Source organism: Bos indicus x Bos taurus, chromosome 1 (assembly GCF_003369695.1).
Source record: "Bos indicus x Bos taurus breed Angus x Brahman F1 hybrid chromosome 1, Bos_hybrid_MaternalHap_v2.0, whole genome shotgun sequence".
Taxonomy (NCBI): Eukaryota; Metazoa; Chordata; class Mammalia; order Artiodactyla; family Bovidae; genus Bos; species Bos indicus x Bos taurus.
The window spans coordinates 89644459-89669207 of record NC_040076.1 but is presented as its reverse complement, the minus strand read 5'-3'; the positions used below and the strand labels follow the sequence as shown (position 1 = coordinate 89669207).

At 37.5% G+C, this 24749-nt stretch overlaps 1 protein-coding gene across 7 annotated transcripts in view; it reads right to left on the bottom strand.

Moving 5' to 3' along the window:
- The window catches only part of TBL1XR1 (transducin beta like 1 X-linked receptor 1), a 178201-nt gene that overhangs the window by 10913 nt on the left and 142539 nt on the right, over positions 1 to 24749 (bottom strand). For all 7 annotated transcript variants that reach the window (XM_027540627.1, XM_027540598.1, XM_027540618.1 and 4 more), the window contains 9 exons: positions 22785 to 22930; positions 20340 to 20562; positions 19485 to 19617; positions 18990 to 19131; positions 16255 to 16318; positions 16063 to 16160; positions 14835 to 14895; positions 4188 to 4309; positions 3967 to 4041 (listed from right to left, as the gene is read on the bottom strand). In XM_027540627.1, the coding sequence (XP_027396428.1) occupies positions 3967 to 4041; positions 4188 to 4309; positions 14835 to 14895; positions 16063 to 16160; positions 16255 to 16318; positions 18990 to 19131; positions 19485 to 19617; positions 20340 to 20562; positions 22785 to 22930 (1064 nt within the window). The remainder of the gene's footprint in view (positions 1 to 3966; positions 4042 to 4187; positions 4310 to 14834; positions 14896 to 16062; positions 16161 to 16254; positions 16319 to 18989; positions 19132 to 19484; positions 19618 to 20339; positions 20563 to 22784; positions 22931 to 24749) is intronic.

Sequence of the window (24749 nt, the reverse complement as noted above, 5' to 3'; positions counted from 1 at the left end):
AAAAAAGAATGAAACTAGAACACTTTCTAACACCATACACAAAAATAAACTCAAAATGGATTAAAGATCTCAACATAAGACCAGAAACTATAAAACTCCTAGAGGAGAACACAGGCAAAACACTCTCTGACATACATCACAGCAGGATCCTCTATGACCCACCTCCCAGAATATTGGAAATAAAAGCAAAAATAAACAAATGGGACCTAATTAACCTTAAAAGCTTCTGCACAACAAAGGAAACTATTAGCAAGGTGAAAAGGCAGCCTTCAGAATGGGAGAAAATAATAGCAAATGAAGCAACTGACAACTAATCTCAAAAATACACAAGCAACTCCTACAGCTCAACTCCAGAAAAATAAATGACCCAAGCAAAAAATGGGCCAAAGAACTAAACAGACATTTCTCCAAAGAAAACATACAGATGGCTAACAAACACATGAAAAGATGCTCAACATCACTCATTATCAGAGAAATGCAAATCAAAACCACTATGAGGTACCATTTCACGCCAGTCAGAATGGCTGCGATCCAAAAGTCTACAAGCAATAAATGCTGGAGAGGGTGTGGAGAAAAGGGAACCTTCTTACACTGTTGGTGGGAATGCAAACTAGTACAGCCACTATGGAGAACAGTGTGGGGATTCCTTAAAAAATTGGAAATAGAACTGCCTTATGATCCAGCAATCCCACTGCTGGGCATACACACTGAGGAAACCAGAAGGGAAAGAGACACGTGTACCCCAATGTTCATCGCAGCACTGTTTATAATAGCCAGGACATGGAAGCAACCTAGATGTCCATCAGCAGACGAATGGATAAGAAAGCTGTGGTACATATACACAATGGAGTATTACTCAGCCATTAAAAAGAAAACATTTGAATCAGTTCTAATGAGGTGGATGAAACTGGAGCCTATTATACAGAGTGAAGTAAGCCAGAAAGAAAAACACCAATACAGTATACTAACGCATATATATGGAATTTAGAAAGATGGTAACAATAACCCTGTGTACGAGACAGCAAAAGAGACACTGATGTATAGAACAGTCTTATGGACTCTGTGGGAGAGGGAGAGGGTGGGAAGATTTGGGAGAATGGCATTGAAACATGTAAAATATCATGTATGAAATGAGATGCCAGTCCAGGTTCAATGCATGATACTGGATGCTTGGGACTAGTGCACTGGGACGACCCAGAGGGATGGTGTGGGGAGGGAGGAGGGAGGAGGGTTCAGGATGGGGAACACATGTATACCTGTGGCGGATTCATTTTGATAATTGGCAAAACTAATACAATTATGTAAATTTTAAAAATAAAATTTAAAAAAAAAAAAAAATGGACAAAAGACTTGACATTCCTTCCAAGTTGACATACAAATGGCCAACAGGTTATATGAAGAGATGCTCAATATCACGGATAATCAGGGAAATGCAAATCAAAACTACAATGAGATATCATTTCACAACTGTTAGATGGCTTCATAAATTTTAAAAATTTTGTCAAGAATATAGAGAACTTGGAACCCTTATAAACTGCTGATAAACGAATACAAAATGGTGCAGCCACGAGGTTCTCCCTCAAATTTTAGCAACTACCCCTATATAAACCAGCAATTCCACATCTGGTTACATATATAAAAGACATAAAATGAAACCAGGCTCTCGAGGTGGTATCTGTACTCCCATGTTCACTGCAGCATTCTCCAGAAAAGCCAAAATATGGAAACAGCCTAAGTGTCCGACAATGGATGGATGGAGAAAGAAGAAGATGCGCATACACACAGTGGAGCATATTCAGACTGCACATATAAGGAAATCCTGCTGCTGCTGCTGCTGCTGCTGCTGCTGCTTAGTCGCTTCAGTCGTGTCCGACTCTGGGCGACCCCACAGATGGCGGCCCACCAGGCTCCCCCGTCCCTGGGATTCTCCAGGCAAGAACACTGGAGTGGGTTGCCATTTCCTTCTCCAATGCATGAAAGTGAAAAGTGAAAGTGAAGTCGCTCAGTCGTGTCCGACTCTGTGCGACCCCATAGACGGCAGCCCACCAGGCTCCCCTGTCCCTGGGATTCTCCAGGCAAGAACACTGGAGTGGGTTGCCATTTCCTTCTCCAATGCATGAAAGTGAAAAGTGAAAGTGAAGTCGCTCAGTCGTGTCCGACTCTTAGCGACCCCGTGGACTGCGGCCCACCAGGCTCCTCCATCCATGGGAGTTTCCAGGCAACAGTACTGGAGTGGGGTGCCAATGCCTTCTCCCCTAGGTATACATAACTCCACGTAAATAAATGCAAAAAGATAAGTTTCCAAAACGTATTTCATGCCAGCTTTCGATAGCACTGATACTACTGACCATTCTCTTCCACACTTCCCTTGAAATACTCTTCTCTACACATACATACTATTTCCACTGAAGTCATTCTTGCTAGGTTTTCTTTTGGAACCTGATTCTTCTTAAAACAGGTAAATGTTACAGAGTTAAAGACTTTTAAAGCTTTCTTCTTCTTTTATTTGATACTTTCTACCTACACAATTTTGTCCACGCCCATGGCTTTGAATGACCACCCGTCTATTGAGAATTCCCGAATGATTACATCAAACTTTGAGTTCTTCTCTGAGCATCAGACCAGCCTGGCACGTCCACTTGCATGACTCAAAGGCACTATCCAAGCTAAACATAATCTTCTCACTCATCTGCTGTTCCTTCTTCTCAAAGTACGGCTTCACTAGACATTATTCATCCTTATAGCTTCTGCTTTAAAATTCTGACCTTTTATTATTCTTAGAATAACAACAACAAAAACCTCGAACATGTTCTAATTCAAACGTTATCTCTTGAACTGCAAATCAGTAGCTGAGAGTAGCCACCGGCCTTCTTTCATTTCCTTGTATGTGCCACACTCTGCTCCCAAAGAAGTTCTTTGTTCTTCATTCATTTTATAAGCATAAGGTATGTGCATGCAAGGGTGCCAGGTGGCACAGTGGTAAAGAATCTGCCTGCTCATGCAGGAGACACAGAGATGCAGGTTCAATCCCTGGAGTAGCAAATGGTAACTCACTCCAGTATTCTTGCCTGGAAAATTCCATGGAGGAGCCTGGTGGGCTATAGTCCTCACACACGACTGAGTGAGCATGTGTGTGCTCATGTATGCACACACACACTTGCAAAGTAATCTCACAAATAGAAGTGTGAAGAAAAGCATTTTTATCAGCAACGCTTACAAGGGAGTCCAGACTTGAGAAAACCTAACTAAAAACACAGCTGGTATTTAAGGAAAAAAAAACTCACCAGGTTACCAAGGTTACATTTAATCTGTTCCTGGGAAGAGGAAAAGCAGTTTTCCTTCATGATTATCCTATCTATAAAGGTTATCATGTTTGTAGTCAGTGGCATTGGAAAGTCAAAGGTAAATTATTTTTAGTAGAGTTAATGATGAAGTATAGAGCTCAAGCTTCATTAATTTTGAAAATTATATTTTTCTTTATCTCAGAAAGCTTTTCCCCCCTTTAATTCTGGTATGTGATATACACAGGGGCTAGGTGTTAGTTTTTGCTTTTAGTTATACAACAAGAAAAATGTAAACTCATAATGAGACGTGAATTCTGAAATGTCAACTATGCTCACTCACCGATTAAGCTATATATCCACTACACATCAGTTTCCCAGCAAGGGTGATATATATTCACACCACAGCAAAAATCCAATTAATACATTGCTCAGAATATTAGTCAAATCCATGAATCCTACAAAGATCTTCATTCACTACCTATGAGTCAGATCTTTACATGAGCAAATAACCTTTCATTGTACCAATATATGACTCGTTACTAGCAAAGACAATTTATAATAGCACAAATCTTAGTATCATTAATTCCCAACTACAAGAGACACATTCTGAGCAATCTTAAAACGGCCAGAGCAGCCACACTGTGTAACTCCTCAGCCCCCTCCCTCCCTCCTATTGAATTACCTTCAAGGTCATGTCATCAGAACAGGATGCCAGGAGATTGCCAGTTGGGTCCCATTTGATAGCGTTTACTTCATTCTAAAAATAATAATAAACATTCACATTTTCACTTCATAGACTTGGTTGTTCTTTGGGTATTAAACATACATACTTCAAAACCACTCTGAAACATTACTTATTCATCATAATTGCTTTCAAGGAGGGAGAAAAAAGAAGTTTCTCACCGTGTGTCCCTGGAATGTTTTAATAGGTCTGTCTTGTCCTAATTTACAGACATGAATGCACATATCTGTACTGCAAGAAGCAAAAGTGTTGTTGCTCTGCCAGTCGACATCCAATGCTGGTGCTGCAAAGGAAAAAGCCAGGTTTGCATTCATTCCACATGGCATTGAAATCTAGGTGCTTTAGTTTTAAAACGCTGTTGGACATTAAGAACTTAAATGATTTGCTTTATTTGTTTTATATTAATAGAATTTCTAAGATTATGGTACTTAATTATCACAAATATTAATACATTTCAGTTTGGTTGTCTCTCTGTGAGACACAGCCTAACAGAAAGTACACTGGCCTGGTAACCAGGAGATGAGGGTTCCTGAGAGCTTGCTCTGTAAATTACTAGCACTGGACTCTTAAAATTAAATGTGATGCTACATTTCCTTTTGTTTCTAAAATTCTGTGAGTGTTCAATGGATACAAAGCCTTGTTTTGCTATTCCCTAACTAATGGGCCCTTATAAGCAAGTCAGCTCTCAGGCTATTTTTCTCTTCTAAAAAATGGGGATAAAAACCTTTACGCTTAGTACTCAAGGATATTGTGAACATCAAGTTAGATAATGTGTATGGAAAGTACTTTGTAAATTACAAGTCAGACAAATGTTAGACTGAGTAAGTACCATTTCCACTATCTACTTAACTGATAAATAGGAGTATTACATGATTGGCAAACACATTTTTCTTCTAAGTGATTCTTGTCAAATATATCTTAAATCCTACATCACTGAATTTAAAACCTCAGAGGTCCAAAAGCTGGCTGGCATTTAATACTTTAGCTCGGATATGATTAAAGATTCTTTCCTTTCTCATTTTCCCCTGTTGCAAAGTGCAAAGCTTCTCTATAATTAGCAAGGCAGATTAAGGTAATGATAGCAAGTAACTGGGTTAAGAAATAGAAGCACACCAAAAACACTGCATTTAGAGCAGGCAGTAGGTGGTTGGGGAAAGGTGAGAATCAAAAATGAAGCACGCCTGGCAAGACAAGGAAAATCCTGATATATAACAAACACTTCAGAGCCCTGCATGAATTAGGTTGACCCTAGACCTTTGTCACCAGAAACTGTTCCCTTCCTTGGCTCCTTTCCTCTTTCCCATCCTGCTTCCTGGAGAATCCAACTAAGTCAGTGAGTAAAAACACTGGCCCACTTTGATCGGCACTATGTCTGGTATGCTGGTGTTCATGTGCACCACAACCTCTTGGAGCAATGTAGACAACCGTTCCTCTGTGAGCTTATCTTCAGCCCACTCCTCACCTCGCTCTGCCCTGCCCTTCTCTGCCACCAGGACATCACATATTCCAGGTCCCCACGCCTGCAGTACCCCAGATGGGCTCATTCAGTGGAAGAAACTGTCAGAAGTCCAAGGTCAGGAGAAAGACGGTAGACAGGCAACTCTGTGGTCCTCTCTCTTTAAGACTGGGTCTTTGGCAGTGACCCTGATTGCTCCACGGTGCCTATGCTCGCCAGGCAGCCTACTCGCTAAAGACACCATTCCCACTGGGTAGTTGGATCCTATCATTTTCTCTACAGTCTTAGGTTTACTGCAGTTGTTAAACTCTGAGTTACCTCCTACTTCTCTATTCTTCACTCTTGTAAGACTTCTGCTAGAGTTTCCTTATATTATGTTCCCTTTCTTGAATTACCTGGTTTAGATTTTGTCTTTCTGCTTTGGAATCAGTAACTACACCTTCATTTTGACATTAAATATTATTAAGATACAATTTTGAAAAATAATTTTAACAAAATGCTTATATGATAATTTATTATAGTGTTAAGAAGTGTGGGAAAGGACTTCCCTGGTAGCACAGGAGATAAGGGTTTGCCTGCCAATGCAGGGGACACAGGTTTGATCCCTGGTTTGGGCAAATTTCACAGGCTGCGGAGCTACCAGGCCCATGTACTACAACTACTGAGCCTGTGCTCTGCAAAGAGAGAAGCCACGGCAATGAGAAGCTCACACACCACAACCAAGAGTGGCCCCTATTCGCTGCAACTAGAGAATGCCTGCGTGTAGCAACGAAGACCCAGTGCAACCCCCCCACCAAAAAAAAAAAATTGTGTGTGTGTGACAAAAATGTAAAAATTTAAAGGACAATTAAATGTTATATAATACAACGCTATGAAGAAGGCCAAGTATCTGTTGTGCTCCACCAGGGTATCAATTTGACAGAGCATCATCTGAAAACATTAGATAGGTGGCTGAGAAAATCAGAAACGGTATTTAAACAAATACACCATTAGGTTCAAACCAAAACAAAAACCAACTGTATAACTGGGTAAAGACAACTGAAGGAAGCTGAAGAATGCTAAGACATGAGTTGTATGATTAATGTTCTGTGATATGCTTGGCTCATAAGATACAATGATTATAGGTTGGTATGATCTAAGAACCCATACCTCCTTACTTTGTATTTTATTCCTAAAATTTAAAAATGACTCTAGGTAATATAAGTCCTTCAAGACAGAAATACATCTCTAACATAAAATATATTTTTATGTAGGTAATATGTGAGAGGTATATTTACTATTATTGGTTTCATTTTTCATATGATGAAAAAGGCTAAGAAAAGTTAATTGGCCGAGGGTACACAATCTTCTAAATTCCTGGAGCTGGGATTCCCTGGGGGTCCAGTGGTTAGCACTCTGCTCTTCCACTGCAGGGGCCATGAGTCTGATCCTTGGTTGAGGAACAAGGATCCTGCAAGTTGCAAGGTACAGCAAAAAAAAAAAAAAAAAAAAGTCCTGGAACTAAGATTCAATCTCTGTGTCCTCCAATTCTGATTTATTTTTTGTTAACCCATGCATCTTTCATAATCCAGAAAGGTAATAAATAAACCTATGAGGGAAGGGGAAAAGGCATTTAATATTCATTTGCCTTTTTAAAAAAACAGCTTCACTAAGATATAATTCATGTATCATACATTTCATCCATTTAAAGTGTGCAATTCAATGGCTTTTAGCATATTACATTAGTTTTAAAATATTGTGGTCATACATAACATGAAATTTGTCATTTAATTAAGTGTACAATTCAGCTGTATCAATTACATTCACAATATTGTACAATCACCACTATTTTCAAAAGTTCTGCATCACCCAAACAGAAATTCTGTAACCATTAAACAATAACTCTCCATTTTGCCCTCCTCCCAGCCTCTGTACTCTTGAATCTTTACTTTTAAAGTTATGTCTGATTTACTTCACTTAGCATAAGGTATACAAGTTCTCTGGTGTTGCAGCATGTACCAGAAATTCATTTTTTTTATGGCTCAATAATAATCCATGTATATAGAGACCCCATTCAGTTCATCCACTCATCTGCTCATGGACAGTGTGTTGTTCTCACCCTTTGGCTACTGTGAACAATGCTATAAATACTGCTATGAATTCATTCAAGTTCCTGCCTTCAATTCAATTACCTAGGAGGAGAACTGCTGGGTCATATGGTAATTCTATGTTTAGCTTTTTGAGGAACTGTCATACTCTTTTCCACAAATGTACCATTTTACATACCTACTAACAAAGTACAAGGATTCTAATTTCTCCACATCATTATGAACACTGTTATTTTTTACAGCTATCCTAATGAATATGAAACGGTTAATTCATCTATAATCATGACTTATGCTTTACGTAAGAGTATATGAATGAAAATACAGTATAGGAATTAGAATATGGTAATTTTAAAAGCATGGTAGACTTCCATTCTTGGTCAAGATCGGGTAACAGGAAACAAATTTACCTCCTGCCCAAAATAGCCAAACACTTACAAAATGTATGAAATGACAGTTCAAGACTCTGGGTTAGTGCTAGCGTTAGTTGCTCAGTTGTGTCCGACTATTTGAGACTCCACGGACCACAGCCTGCCAGGCTCCTCTATCCATGGAATTCTCCAGACAAGAAGACTGGAGTGGGTTACCATTCCCTTCTCCAGGGCATCTTCCTGACCCAGGGATCAAACCTGGGTCTCCTGCATTGCAAAGGATTTTTTTTTTACCATCTGAGCCACCAGGGAAGACTCTGGGTATGAGACAACAAAGGACAGTGGTTCTTGAGAGAAAGAAATCAACCAACAATGTGCCTTTAACTGATCATATATGATTTAGAAAAATGTCCAGATCTTGGCCCATGGAAGAGGAATTTCCCTAAGGAAGAGATTAATGAAATTCCTGAGGGGAAGAGATAAAGCTCAGAATCTAGAGAGCCACAGGCACCTAGAATTCACAGCACAAGAAAGGAGAGAGCTATGCAGACAGAATTCTAAAGACCTGCAGCGGGCCCAACTCACATAGTTAGCTATTCTAATCAGCGTAAGTACTAGCTGAGCCTTGGGAAAGAACCACTGAAAAGGATTAGAAGAAACAATGCCTGATACTCAAGACTGGAAATGCGCAGCAGGCTAGAAAACCTTTTGATTCAGGGAACACTGGTTTGAGTACATCTAGGTTCTTGCCTCAGTACCAGGAAATAATTAGCTCTACACTGAGCACTGTTTCCCTGCCATTTAACAAGTTTCATAAGCATGACCCAAAGGATCAGACCGTTTCCAGGTAATTTAACAATGTGCCAGAACAAAGTTCACAAATACTTAGAAGAAAAGAAGTTGAAAACTTGAAAAACAGCATAGAAATTATCCCACTTCTCAGGTGGTGCTAGTGGTAAAGAATCTGCCTGCGGATGCAGGAGACGCAAGAGATGTGGGTTCAAAAGGGCAACCCATTCCAGTATTCTTGCCCTTTCGAAGCCTGGTGGGTGATACAGTCCATGGGGTCACAGAGAGTTGGACACGAATGAGCACACCTGAAAAAAATACTGGATAAAAAAATGAAGAGTATTATGGGAAATCAAGCAGACTAATAAACACATTCAAAACTTCAAGTGAAAAAAAAATGTGGGGAGGAAGTAGAATATTTCTTAAAAATAATGGTCAAAAAAAAATTTTCATTTGAAGGAAACTATGCATGAAGACATCCAAGAAGCTTCAAGGTCAAGAAACAAAGAAAACTGAACTAAGGCACAACATATTCAAACTGCACCAAATCACTTATAAGCAGAAAAACCTTAAAGCAGCCAGATAAAACAAGACAAATTACTACAAGCGTTAAGGATGAAAACTGGAACAAGTTCAAAGTGAAAATACTGTAAATAAGAGAACATGGCAATATTTTTTTAAAGTACAGAAAGAAAAAAATCCTGTCAACCCCAGAACTCTATACTCAACAACAACAAAATCTTTCAATAATGAAGGTGAAATACAGACTTGTTCATATATATAGAATGAATTCATCAGCATTACATTTGCACTATAAGGAATGTTAAAGCAGTTTGGGCAGAAAATAAATGATACTAGATGAATTATATGTGTATGCATCTACACAAAGAAATGAACAGTTGGAAATGGTAACTATGAGTAAAAATTATTATTATTTAATCTCTTTAAAATATCACTTGAAAGTATATAGTGCTAAGTTAAAAATGTGTACTATAAATCCTGATGCAACCACTATAATAAAAGATTTATAGTTAATAGCCCACCAAAGCAGGAAAAATGTAGTCATAAAAATATTCATATGATCCAAATGAAAGTGGAAAACAGGAAAAGAAGAAGAGATAAATAGAAATATGATTAATTTAAATGCAATCATATCAATAGTTACATTAAATGTAAAGAGCCTAAATATTGCCATTAAAAGGCAGCGGTTGATATTCAGTAAACAAGCAATAAATGATGCCTACATAAATTACACTTCAAATGTAAAAGTATGGAGGAATATATACCATGCCAACACTAACCAAAAGAAACTTGAAGGGCTACATTAACATCAGATTAAGTAGATTGCAGAGCACAAAAAACAAAATGAAAAAAAAAAAAAAAAAAAGAGGCTCATTAACAAAATGATAAATGGATCAACATGAGGATGCAACATTCCTAAATGTTAATGTCCTTATTAGCACTGTTTCAAAATACATAAAGCAAAAATTGACAGAGGAAATTAGAAACTGTGTTTTCCAATTATTATTGATGATTTCAATACCCTTCTCTCAGTAACAGGTGGTATAAGTAGACAGAACAATCATTTAGGGCTATAAAAGATTTGAACAACCTTATGAAACAACTTGACCCTCATGACATTTGTAGGAACAATAGAATTATATTAGAAAGTGGGCTTCGCTGGTGGTCCAGTGGTTAGGAATCCACCTTACAATGTAGGGGACACTGGGTTCCTCCGATTCCTGGCCCGTGAAAGAGCCCACATACTGCAGGGCAAAAAGCTCATGTGCCACAACTACTAAAAGCCTGTGCTCTGGGGCCTGCAAGCCTCAAACACTGAAGCCCACACACCACACAGCCCGCACTCCGCGACAAGCAGCCCATGCCCCGTAACGAGTACCCCCCGATCTCCACAACTAGAAAAAGCCTGCACACAGCAACCAACCTAGTGCAATCAAAAATAAAATGAATATTTTTTATTAAAAATTAGAAAGCAATGCTACAAAGACCTTGAAAAGTTTTCCAATTATTCATAAATTTATACACTGAATCAAAATTACTTCAAAAAGTATTCTGAACTGGATGAAATTACAATATCTGAAAAACTGTGAGATGTCACTAAGTAGTGCTGCTAAGTTGCTTCAGTCGTGTCCGACTCTGTGCGACCCCATAGATGGCAGCCCACCGGGCTCCCCCATCCCTGGGATTCTCCAGGCAAGAACACTGGAGTGGGTTGCTACTTCCTTCTCCAATGCATGAAAGTGAAAAGTGAAAGTGAAGTCGCTCAGTCATGTCCGACTCTTAGCGACCCCATGGACTGCAGCCTACCAGGCTCCTCCGTCCATGGGATTTTCCAATCAAAGAGTACTGGAGTGGGGTGCCATTGACTTCTCCAAGTAGTAGTTAGAGGTAAATTTATAGCACTGAATGTCAGATCCCCACTAGAAAAGTAGAAAGGTTTCAAATCCGTGACCTCAACTTCTATATCAAGCAAAAGAAAAAGATACGTCACCAAAGAAGATCTACAGATGATAAATTAACACATGACAAGATGCTCAACATCATTAATCATTAGGAACTACAAATAAAACCACAGTGAGATATCACTACACACTCATTAGAGTGGACACAATTAAAAAGACTAATCATATACCAAGTGCTGGCACGGATACGGAGGAACTGGACATACACACATCTCCCTCAATAAAGCCATTTAAAAAATAAAAAAAGCATGGCAGGAAAGAATATCACAGGTAAAATGGCTTTTTATCTGTAAAATGACTTCTACATCATCTACCTCTTTGGGTTGTTCAGTTAGTTCAGTTCGGTCTTTGCAACCCCATGAATCGCAGCACACCAGGCCTCCCTGTCCATCACCAACTCTCGGAGTTCACTCAGACTCACGTGCATAGAGTCAGTGATGCCATCTGGCCATCTCATCCTCTGTTGTCCCTTTTTCCTCCTGCCCCCAATCCCTCCCAGCATCAGAGTTTTTTCCAATGAGTCAACTCTTCTTATCAGGTGGCCAAAGTACTGAGTTTCAGCTTTAGCATCATTCCTTCCAAAGAACACCCAGGGCTGATCTCCTTTAGAATGGACTGGTTGGATCTCCTTGCAGTCCAAGGGACTCTCAAGAGTCTTCTCCAACACCACACTTCAAAAGCATCAATTCTTCGGCACTCAGCTTTTTTCACAGTCCAACTCTCACATCCATACATGACCACTGGAAAAACCATAGCCTTGACTAGACGAACCTTTGTTGGCAAAGTAATGTCTCTGCTTTTGAATATGCTATCTAGGTTGGTCATAACTTTCCTTCCAAGGAGTAAGCGTCTTTTAATTTCATGGCTGCAATCACCATCTGCAGTGATTTTGGAGCCCAAAAAGATAAAGTCCAATGCTGTTTCCACTGTTTCCCCATCTATTTCCCATGAAGTGATGGGACCAGATGCCATGATCTTCGTTTTCTGAATGCTGAGCTTTAAGCCAACTTTTTAACTCTCCTCTTTCACTTTCATCAAGAGGCTTTTTAGTTCCTCTTCACTTTCTGCCATAAGGGTGGTGTCATCTGCATATCTGAGGTTATTGATATTTCTCCCGGCAATCTTGATTCCAGCTTGTGCTTCTTCCAGCCCAACGTTTCTCATGATGTACTCTGCAGGTGACAATATACAGTCTTGATGTACTCCTTTTCCTATTTGGAACCAGTCTGTTGTTCCATGTCCAATTCTAACTGTTGCTTCCTGACCTGCATATAGGTTTCTCAAGAGGCAGGTCAGGGGGTCTGGTATTCCCATCTCTTTCAGAATTTTCCACAGTTTATTGTGATCCACACAGTCAAAGGCTTTGGCATAGTCAATAAAGCCGAAATAGATGTTTTTCTGGAACTCTCTTGCTTTTTCCATGATCCAGCGGATGCTGGCAATTTGATCTCTGGTTCCTCTGCCTTTTCTAAAACCAGCTTGAACCTCTGGAAGTTCACGCTTCACGTATTGCTGAACCCTGGCTTAGAGAATTTTGAGCATTACTTTACTAGCATGTGAGATGAGTGCAATTGTGCAGTAGTTTGAGCATTCTTTGGCATTGCCTTTCTTTGGGATTGGAATGAAAACTGACCTTTTCCAGTCCTGTGGCCACTGCTGAGTTTTCTAAATTTGCTGGCATATTGAATGCAGCACTTTCACAGCATCATCTTTCAGGATTTGAAACAGCTCAACTGGAATTCCATCACCTCCACTAGCTTTGTCCGTAGTGATGCTTTCTAAGGCCCACTTGACTTCACATTCCAGTATGTCTGGCTCTAGGTGAGTGATCACACCATAGTGATTATCTCGGTCGTGAAGATCTTTTTTGTACAGTTCTTCTGTGTATTCTTGGCACCTCTTCTTAATATCTTCTGCTTCTGTTAGGTCCCTACCATTTCTGTCCTTTATCGAGCCCATCTTGGCATGAAATGTTCCCTTGGTATCTCTAATTTTCTTGAAGAGCTCTCTAGTCTTTCCCATTCTGTTGTTTTCCTCTATTTCTTTGCATTGATCGCTGAGGAAGGCTTTCTTATCTCTTCTTGCTATTCTTTGGAACTCTGCATTCAGATGCTTATATCTTTCCTTTTCTCCTTTGCTTTTTGCTTCTCTTTCTTTTCACAGCTACTTGTAAGGCCTCCCCAGACAGCCGTTTTGCTTTTTTGCATTTCTTTTCCTTGGGGATGGTTTGATCCCTGTCTCCTATACAGTGTCTTTGGGTTGTAGCCAAGACTAAATGGGATCGTGTATAAAGAGCATTACCTCCAACAGAAAGGTGGCACACATTATAAAGCAACTCATAACGATGCCACACCCACTTATTTCAATTTTCCATCACTCCTAGGATTTAGGAAAAATCTTTAGGCAGAATGGTCAGAGGTCTAAGAGAATTCTATCTGGTTGAGGACTAGAAGCAAAGGCGGAAAGGGATTAAAACAGGTAAACAGAAACTGATGTGTAAATAAATACTTATTAATGTGATAAGCTTTAATAAAGTTGAATTGTTTAACATAATACTTGCAAAATTATGCCACTCAGACACTACTGAAAAATCATTTTGTGCCTTATTTGACTTATCGAATCACACTAAATAGAGAAATACAAAAAAGCAAAATGCCAAAAGCTTTGCATTTCAGTTTTAAAGGTAACACTGTGCCACTGAGTGTAAAAAGGATAGTACCAAAGCCTTGAAAATAACCAGAATTACTTAACTCAGCCTCCAATTTACAACTCTTTCCAACCACAACACAATCTTGCATGATGTCATTAAATTAGGCAGTACTAAAACTACTGTTCTAAACATTATTAGGGATCTTGTTCCAGTTTAACATCAGTTTCTGTTCTCAGAAACCCCCCCGAAAGCAGGAACAAAGTTCTAGGAGGCACAAGAGTGTTGGTACTAAAATCAAAGTGTCTCTACACATCAGGATGTATGCTCTGCTGCATGGCCATATATCATGGAGAAAGAAGCGCACTATTTTGGAGATCAGATTTATCTGATTTAAGTATCAAATTATTTCCTAAAAGAAAATATATGAAGCACCAAAGTTCCAGCAATATCGGTAAAACCTTATAATTTTTATTTTAGGTAAGCAAGAGGACTGATTTAGATACATAAAATAAAACATGACAATACCTAAATCTGTAGAAGTTTATGCAGTATTTTCATATATATGTATTAGTCTTACACACTTACTCAAACAGTATTATTTTTATCCCTCGTTTACAGACAGAAAATACGGCTCAGAAAGGTTCAATGACTCAATCTTGAAGCTTGTTAAGTGGAGTGGGATTCACAAGCACACCTAGACATCCTGGATCAAAAATCTATGTTCTTACCATTAAATATTACCAACTCTAACGGCACCAGGCTGAAAATGCTTTATGGTACATTTCACAGAAAACATTTGATGATCCTCTGATGATTAATTATCTGAAAGCCACTGAACATCAACTCCTCAAAGGACTAGTAACAAAACTTACATTTGATAGTTCAAGATTTTAGATGAACTATATGCTATTAAAAGTTTAATTAGGAAAACAGAAGAAAGTTCCAACAGTTCTCATGTAAACTGTGAAGATTTACCTGAATGAAAAGGAAATTGTTGCTTGGCTTCACCAGTATGTGCATCCCAAATAATTGTAGTCTAAAATAGAAAAGAAAAATATATTGCTAAGTTTATCATATATACATAAATGCCTCATCATATTAAAGCAATATGAAATGTCAGAGCACATTTAACATTTAGTTTTAGTACAATGAGGCTATATTCCACTGGGAGCAGGGAAAGGATGTTTAAATTAAACTGTTAAGCAGTTTGATTCTACCCTGGTGACTTTTCATCAGTTAACTTACTTCAAGTAACAATTACTGGCTGTCTGTAAGTACCAAACATTATATTCGATTGAGAAACTCCATTGTAGTCGTGTATTTAATGTCAGATTTTTATTGCTGTGTAGCTTGAGGAGGTAAATTTTTGGTTAATATTATAATCAGCTAATTCTCAATATTAAGATTTTTAAAGCTCACATTTATAAATAAAGGCAGGTTTAATTCTGACAATAATTAAAACAATGTTTTTTATATTACAGCAAAGTATAACATATACATCTGAATGGATATATTCACAATTCCACTAATACCCTCCCATCGCTAATTTTATAACTTTGGGGTCATAAGTATTGTAGAATGGCAGTAACTAGTAAGAAGGCTTTCCCCTGCCCTTCCTGGCCACCTTCATATTCTTCTTTTGCCTACTTCCCTTTTTGACAATATACAGGTAACTATGGGCATGTACTTTCCTCTATTATAAAATAATCTTCTCTGGGATGTGTGGTAAAGGAAATAACTTTAAAATGAAAGAGAAATAACAAATGATTTCAACCTACTCATGTTTACCAGCCATGTTAGGTGAAAGCTGGAAAAACCCTATATTTCTTGCATTTTCAATTAAACATTAGGAGTTCAGCTAACAGACTGACTCTAAGATTTCCCATGAAATCACTCCAGAGCATCCACACTGATGCAATTAACTAAAAACTACAGAAAAGCAATGAAGAGTATCGGATATATGACTTCACTATGGCTCAAATTCCAAAACAATGAAGAGTGGTCACACAGATAAGAATAAAAGGCATCTGCACAGATTTAAGAATGAGCTGACAGAAAATCTAAGAAACCATTTCTATTCCTAACATAAATTCACATGTGAATTTCCCAAATATGAATGTTTTATTACTTATGTGATTAGCAGAGGAGAATAGTACTCTCAAGTATACTCTTTAACAAATTAACTTTTATAGAAGCTAATTACCTTGTCTACTCCAGCACTTAGGATGAAATTTCCTTTCTTATTCCATTTTAATGCAAATATGGGGCCTTTATGCTGCCCCAAAGTGCTAGCAAGGTTACCTAAAATTCAAAAGGAAAAACATTAAAATTACTTTAAGCTTTATAATTTGGATCAACAGTAAAAAACAAGTGGGAAAAAAAATGCTTTATTTACCATCTTTAGTCCATATTCTGGCAAACCCATCATAAGAACCAGTTGCTAGAAGTGTACCTTCACTCTGTTGGAGAAACACATTTCTTTCAATTATATAACCCAGAAAGGGTATTTAATTTTTATTAGAATATATTATGTTTAATCCCAAGTACAGCAGGTCTGGAACATTCTCTGCTTCAAGACCTTCAGCTTTGCCTATTTAGAAGTGCGAGAAAAGGCCTACAGAACACCCTTCATGCTGTGAAGCTAATATTTTGGCAGCAGTCAGTCAGGGTGCAGGCCTCACACCCCAGTCTTGGAAGGGCAGTAACTGCTTGGGAGCAGGATTATCACCGCTCTTACAGGTGCTAAGGTCTACTTACTGTGCTCTCACAAAGGCCCAGGACTAAAGGTGGGGGTCGGGTGGGGGATTAGAAAGGACATCAAAATCTTAACCTTACGATTTAATAAAGGTATTCAATCAAAATCAAAATCTTCCAAAATGTTTCATTATGATTAAAAGTTCTCATATTGTCCTTCCTCTAAATCTTTTACTGTCTAAACTGTGTGTGTGTTCCAAACAATATTGTTTCAGATGATCAGATTCTTAAATATCACTACATTAAACATTTCTTTCGTTACTTTTTCCTGTACCAATAAAAATAGCAATGCACACACACACACAAAAGAGTTAGAAAAGAGTGTAGGCTGACTTTATAGCTAACGAAGTGAGCACAACTGTCCGGAACTATTCTACTATGAGGAGAAATCCTTAACGTTTTCTCTAATCTTAAAATTTCCTATGGTGTCTTGCCTTGAATAACGGTACAACGGCAGGACTTGCTAAGATCTAGCCTACTCTGTGGAAATGCAAGTTTCGGAGTACATTACACAGACTATTGCTGAGATGAGTAAACATTACAGGAGAGAGAGAATGAAATCCTGCCTCACTCAGTACTTTCTGATGCTTTTTTTGGTAAGAGAAATAAAAACAAGATCACCTTTTCAGACCTCTCCAGTCATCTAGCTGTACAGTTAAGTGAGAAACAAATGCTGTTTGTAGGCGATGCAGATTCAGTTCTGCTAGGATCTGGAAATCCCCTATAGTTCTATCTAAGGAAGAAGGAGCAATGTTGAAGCTAACAGCACAAGTTTATTTCCAAACTCTGCACAATGCAAAGTTTCCTTTAAACTAATGGTTTTAGACCATGGACCACTAGTAAAGTAGGAGACTAATAAGGAACAGCTACCTCACAGGCTTCTGCTTTAGCCATGGAAATGAGCCATTAAACAACAATAACATTTTCTCCTTCAAGGGGAAGACTTAAGTTCATAGCAAATAATAAATCTTCCAAAAGTCTATACTTTCAAAAGCTTTAACTTGCAGTTCAGAAACACCAAGCTCAACAAATCATTTGTTAACCATCCTTTTCAGTGTAAACTATAAATTTCACTAAGTTAACATGGTCTCTGAGCCAAACAGCCTAAGAAGGCTATAAGGCCTTTGGCCTATGATATAGTAAGGTCCCATTTTAAGAACGGAATTCTTAGTTCTGACCCTACAATCAAATAACACCGTTTGGAATTCTCAACTTTATAGGTGGGAAAGGGTAAATACATTGTTGGAAATTTAGAAAAGAACACTTATCATGAGTTCTGGAAGAATTTCATAGTAACTAAGAACTTCAGATAGTGTAATCACTTTGAAAGACAGATCTTATTTCTTGGAAAGAGATTTAGAAGATACTTTGAAAAACCCCATAAAATGTTGTTAAAACAGAGGCCAGAGAAGGAAAGGATGTCCACTTGCTAAGAAAAGGACAGCTGACCTCTAAAATTCTTTATGACACTGGTAACAGTCTAAGAAGTTACTAGAACCAGAGTTGGGGGAGTGGGAGGGTGTTAAAAAAATGAACATAAAGTTACAAGGAAGAAAAAAGACAACATGGAATAAAGGAAAAGATACAGAAACTTTTAAAATGCTAATTTCCCGCAAATTACTTATGGGAATGGTAGCAAAAAAAGCTGTTAAGTATATTTGAAACTGAAAGGATGGAGCTTTATCAATAGTTAAATCAAATTTTCTGGTAAGTAAAAGTAATCAAAGATATTGAATCATATATAGAATAAGAGAATTCTAAGAGTCCTACAGCTAGAATAAAGCTTATAATCTAGACTAACAGTTCCTAAAAAGCAGCTGGCAATGAAGTTTTCATCAATTAACAGCAAAATGAGAGAAACAAAACTATGTTTCTATTACATAGATTTCTCTTGTACCCCTAACAAAGGACTTAGTAGTTAGGAACTTAATTAATACTGGAAGGTAGCCTTTCCCTTCTCCAGGGGATCTTCCTGACTCAGGAATCGAACTGGGTCTCCTGAATTTCAGACTTTACCAACTGAGCTATCAGGGAAGCCCATTAAGAACTTAGTACGTGCCTATTATTGGTTTCCATTTATTATTTGATTTATGTAAGACCATTAATACACTCCTACTTTACATGTGATGACAACGAAGTACAGAGTCATTCTACAGCTAGAGAAACTGAGGCTGGAAGATGAACCTTGTTCCGACTGCTCGAGGGCCAGTCTTTGCTTTTAACACATTTTGGGTTGGGGACTCCTAGTCTGCTGTTCTTATTAGTGAAATTCAAAAATACCTGAACACACAGACATACCCTGCCACTAGTTTGAGGCTCAGAGAGGTTACGTATGTGAGTAACTACATCCATCATGGACAATACAGTGATACTCACATTCCAATCTAGCGACGTCACATCCTTGTTGCTTGGGACGTCTTGCCCTCCTTCTCGTATACAATGTCTAAGCACCAACTGTGTGGAGCCACTCGTGCTGTTTTCACTAAGATTCCATATTCTTGCTGTTGAGTCTCCAGACCTATAAAGTATGCAACTTATTTTAAATTTTCATGATATTCTCAAGTATTACAGAAATCAAGGCAACAAATTTACATTCTGTTATTAATGACGCAAATACAAATTAGACTATCAGGCATTTCCATTTCCAGTATTTTTCTCAGTCTCCGTTTTGGAGATGCCAAAATCACTCCTGAGGCAGTAGTTTAAAAACTCTAACATTATTTTATGAAGAAATAAACATTTACGGGGTAAAATGACCACAAACAAGCAACAACAAAAACCTGAAAGTGTAAACAATGTATTTGTAGAACATGCAATATTTCAGTAAGATACTTTTAGAAATCCATTTTAATTTCACTTTGAGAAACATACCCTGATGCCAAGAGATCACTAACGGGGTTCCAGGCACAGATGAAAACTTCAGATTCATGGCCCCGTAACACAACTGCTTTATTAGGAGGGATTTCAACATCCCCATCCACTTCCATCATATCAGTATGATTATCTGCATCATGAGAAACAGATGGAAAATTCCAGTTAGGTAATAATATCACAGCATATTGGGGGAAAAAAGGAATTCCTAACCAGCAGATAGAGTGTAACTTTCTTATTCCACTATGTCAGGTAATGTCGAAAATGACTATACAGAATTTATCACATGAAAAATAAATTCCAATCTTTAGTTAAATATGAATGTAATTTTTTAAAAAGAGATGTGCATCTAAGTGTGTGTTCAGAGATGGGGGAGCAGGACTAGAGGAAGACTGTGAAAGGTTAGGCCCAAACACAGTTAAAAATGATAAAATAGTTTGAATTAAATATAATCCATGCCAACACTATTCTGAATTTCTGCCAGTAGGGGTTGCTGATATCATTCATATAACATCGAGTTGCCTTTATATCTCCATGCCAAAGCTTTATTGTATCTGTTAATGACTACTGTTATAAATTATATTTAGAAATCAAATGCAGACACAAAGTTCACCTAACAATAAAAAAAAAAAACCAGTTTCTAAATATTTTTTTAAAAAGAATGAAAATAAGGTCCATGAAAGTAAATCTAGCTTTATGGAGCTTTAAGCATAAAAATCTGAATTGTGTGATACAAGTTAGGGGAACAAGTTGGCAAAAATTAAATAGACAGTATTAGTTCAGCTAAAATGAGGCATCCCCATAAAGCAAGTTTCTTTTTTAATGGAACTTAAAAAGATTCTTCTTTCAGCTCACTTGCTATAGTATGTGCTCCATTCTCCTCCCCATTTGCTGTGTTTTCTCCATTTTTTGCAGATCCTTGTTGGTTTGTCGCAGCTGCAGCAGCTGCAGCAGCTGCTGCTTGTTGCTGTGCAAGTTTATCTCTATAAGCTTGTTGTCTTGTTTGTACTACATCAGGCATTACGGCATCTATCAGTGACAGAGACTCTATTGGTCGACCATCAAACAAGGTACCATCCTGGATTTGAAAAATTGTGAGAAGAAAAATCAAAGGTAACACATTTAGAGTAATTTGTATTCATACAAGTTAACAGCAGAAAATCATCATTCCAAGAAAAAACACTTTTAGGTAATTTCCTGAGTGCATGTAAGAAAGGAAGGAAGGAACCGGGAGGGAAGAAGGAAACTAAAGGAAGCACTGTAAACAGCTGCTCCAACTGTCTTCCTCACCCAATTCTTACTGTTAAGTGTTGCACAGATCAAAGCTGAAATAGTGAAAGGAATTAAAAAAAAATAGGCCTGGAGGGTAAAAAGGCTTTCAATTATATTACAAAGTTCTGTTAGTCAAAAGTAATGTGGGATAGTTAATAAAATGATAAGAGATTTGGTGCCACATTTTGGTAAATACTTCTTTAAAACTAAAAACTTTTAAAATAGTTTTGCTGAATGCAAAAGTTTCTTGTGATTTAATTAAAATATTAAGGCAGAAATAGACATCAATATCAATAGACACTAATACATACAATCACCTCATTTTACTACTGTTATTGTTTTTAAGATCTTGTTGCATTTGTTACAATACTGCTTCTGTTTTATGTGTTGTTTTTTTGGCCCGAAAGCAGGTAGATCAGCTCCCTGACCAGGGATTGAACCTATGCCGCTCCACTGGAAGGCAAAATCTTAATCCTGGAATGCCAGGTAAGTCCCTCATTTTACTACTGTTGAAATATGAGCACAATAAGATTTAAAGACTTTCACAGCTGGAATTTGTTAACTGGTGCTATTCAAAGTGCAATCCAAGGACCAACAGTCCCACCATCACCTGGAAACTTGTTAGAAATGTAGACTCAAAGCTACAGAATCAAAATCTCTAAAGGGCTCAGGAATCTCTGTTTTAACAAGCTTTTGGGGAGAGTCTTATATGCACAGTAACATTTGAGAAGTACAACTACAATTCACAGGCTAGTGTTCTTTAATTTTATCAAGTTGCTATAATTTTCCAAAGCTCCTCTCACTGGTATTAGGAAGTTCACAATAAATAAGTTCTAAAGCAAGCAGGAGAAGAGACACAGGCACAGAGCAAGTCAGAAATAGAAACAGTGCATATTAGCTAGAAACATGCATAAATGAAGCCTGGCTCACTTAAGCCAGTGAACACGCACTAAGTGGTGTGATGGGATGCTCCAAGTTACAAAACACTGCACATCTCTCTGAACTGTCGATTATAATGGAGTATTTGAGGAGCTGGAGCAAGTATTTAAACTTAAAAAAAAAAGATTAAAATCAATATAGATATATTGTGGAGTACTATATTAAATCTAGAAAAATTTTTTTCAGAAAAAATGAAGACTTCAACTCTGGCCACTGGGAGAAATTGTTTTACCATTTTCTGCAATAAGTATACTTTGGGAGGCAAAGTGCTAAAAGACAATGAGGACACATTTAATTTAGTATCAGTAGATTTTTCAGTTATAGACATGAGGAAATTTAAAAAATAATCAATTTAGTACACTATAATTATAGTAATAAATACTGATGTAGAAACCATGGATGCTTTAGTTTTTAAAATACCTGCAAAAGGAAAGGGGAATATGTTAATCTCTGAAATGAAAATAAGGTAAAAAGCTCCATATACCACAAATCCTGACCATGTATAAAAATTTCCAGCTATACCAGGGTGTGCAGAGTCTTTCTGCATATTTTGGGCTTTGCAGACCTAAGGTCTCTGTCACAACCACTCAATGCTGCCACTGTAGCACAAAAGCTAGATAATACACAACTTAAGGAGTGTGACTGTGCCCCAAGCAAACGTTACAGAAACAAGCGGTAGGCAGACTTTGGCTCATAGGCCATAACTGACTGACATGAGTTAAACTACCTATATCATATAGACTGTAGACAGGTGCCTTCCAAAATCACGTACAACCAAATAACCCAAGATCTTCTAATTTCTCAATCAATTATGGTCTCAGTATTCCACAGCACAATTTTCTTATTTTAAAGAAAATTATTTCTTACTGTTTACTTATTAAACCATGTAAAAAGCAATAAGATAGTGGTCCTTATAGTTGAGAGCCATCAGCCTTGCCTGTGCGCCCTGACACCACATTAGGAATAATGTCCTTCAGTTTTGTTTACCTGGTGAAGCTGAAGTCAGATAATGAATGAGCAAGCAAGATACCAGATATTTAAGGAAGCATTTAAGAGTAAGAATTAGTACTTGAACTAAGTCTTCCTTACCTCATTAATACTAACTTCTGCCTCTACATACTGTAGACCTTTCTGGATGATAGAAATCAATGCAGCAGGTGGGACGAGGGCACCATTAATGTTGGACTGACTGATATGGCTTTCTATACCGAAGGTGAACGCTGAATGAGAAAATCCTGAAAGCAAAAGAAAAGGTGTAACGATTTATTCTCCAAAGGGCAACATGCAATGTAACACAAAGGAAAGACTTCTGTAATCTTTCAAATCCACCTGACACCCATTTGAAATCCCAGACTGTTAGCTAAGGTCAAATATGTTTTTAAACAAAAGAAGTATCAAAATCCAAACACATTAACCTTCATGTATTTTCCTCTTCACTTTAATTATATAACCGTAGCACATAACATAATTTTCCTCAACAAATAGTATTAAACTTTAAAGTTGGGGAAAAGCCTTTCTAAGTCATGTGACTTAAATGCTTCACTCAAGATAAATTAAATGACAGTTAATATTTCTGTAGTATATTAAAATTTCTGTATATAAATCATCATACATCTTGTAATTCTATATTTTGTAGGCTATTTTAAAAAACTACTTAGGAAATAAAAAGCAAACTAAAACATAAGGAATGAAAACTGTAATTTAATAATGAAAAATAATTTTCAAGCTTAACTTTCATTATATATATGATTAAATACTAAAAAAAGTTACTAATTTTTTGCTACTTAGTAATAACCCATCTAAATGGAAGCTTTAGAAAAAGAACAGCTGACAAGTGAAAATCCAATTTGTATGTCCATCAACAACTCTTTGATTTTAATTTGAAATACTCAAACCAAAATATTCACATAACAAAAGTCTAATTTTAAATAAATTTAAGTCACTCTTGCTTTTTATGAAAGTCAAGTCCAAATCCAAAAGTAAAATTCTAGTAAACTGACAGACTGAGGGTGGTTATTCTCTTTACCAACATATCCATCAGAGCTTAACTAGTAACTATCATTAACGTTAAATAATTCAATTAAATTATACGTGTGTAAGAATGTTAAATAAGGTAAATGAACACGGGCTTACTCGGGTCTTGGTTAAACTAATTTAATCCATGTAACACGTTGTCGAGCCTGTCTATCCTTAGATGTTTAGTGCTTAGTCCATGTCTGTTTTGTTTTGTTGTGTGCTTGCACTCTCAGACTCCTTGTGGCACTTATGAACAGTCTGTCATAAAATACCGTGGGCTCACAAAGAGCATGTGGCTAGAGGCTACTTTAATTGGTTAACAGAGAGTCATAGTACACCTAAGTTGATTTTCCTTAGGGCTGTCCCTTCCTTACCTCTGGGATACCTAACCATTTCTGTAACTACCCATAGTGAGAAGTAAGAATCGTTACCATCTTTCTAAATTCCATATATATGCGTTAGTATAGTGTATTGGTGTTTTGGACTCTGTGGGAGAGGGAGAGGGTGGGATGATTTGGGAGAATGGCATTGAAACATGTATAATATCATATATAAAACGAATCGCTAGTCCAGGTTCGATGCAGGATACCAGATGCTTGGGGCTGGTGCACTGGGATGACCCAGAGGGATGGTACGGGGAGGGAGGTGGGAGTGGGGTTCAGGACTGGAAACAAGTGTACACCCGTGGCAGATTCATGTTGATGTATGGCAAAATCAATACAATATTGTAAAGTTAAAAAAAAAAAAAAAAGACGCTTAAAAAGAAAAAAAAAAAGAAAATGCTATCTTATAAGTCTTGAATTTTGACTTCTTGATTTCACCCATAGACAAGATCATTATTAAAAAAGCATTTATAATCTGCAACTTAATCTGAGCTCACAAGGAAGGCACAAAAAATACAAATGAAAAAAGCACCGTTTTGCTCTGTCCCTATTAGGAAACCCAGAACTACTTGAGTATGAGCAGATCCCAGATCACCAGGATAGGAAACTGAGAAAAAAGACTAGGAAGGACTGGGGAGAAAGGTTATGAGATAAT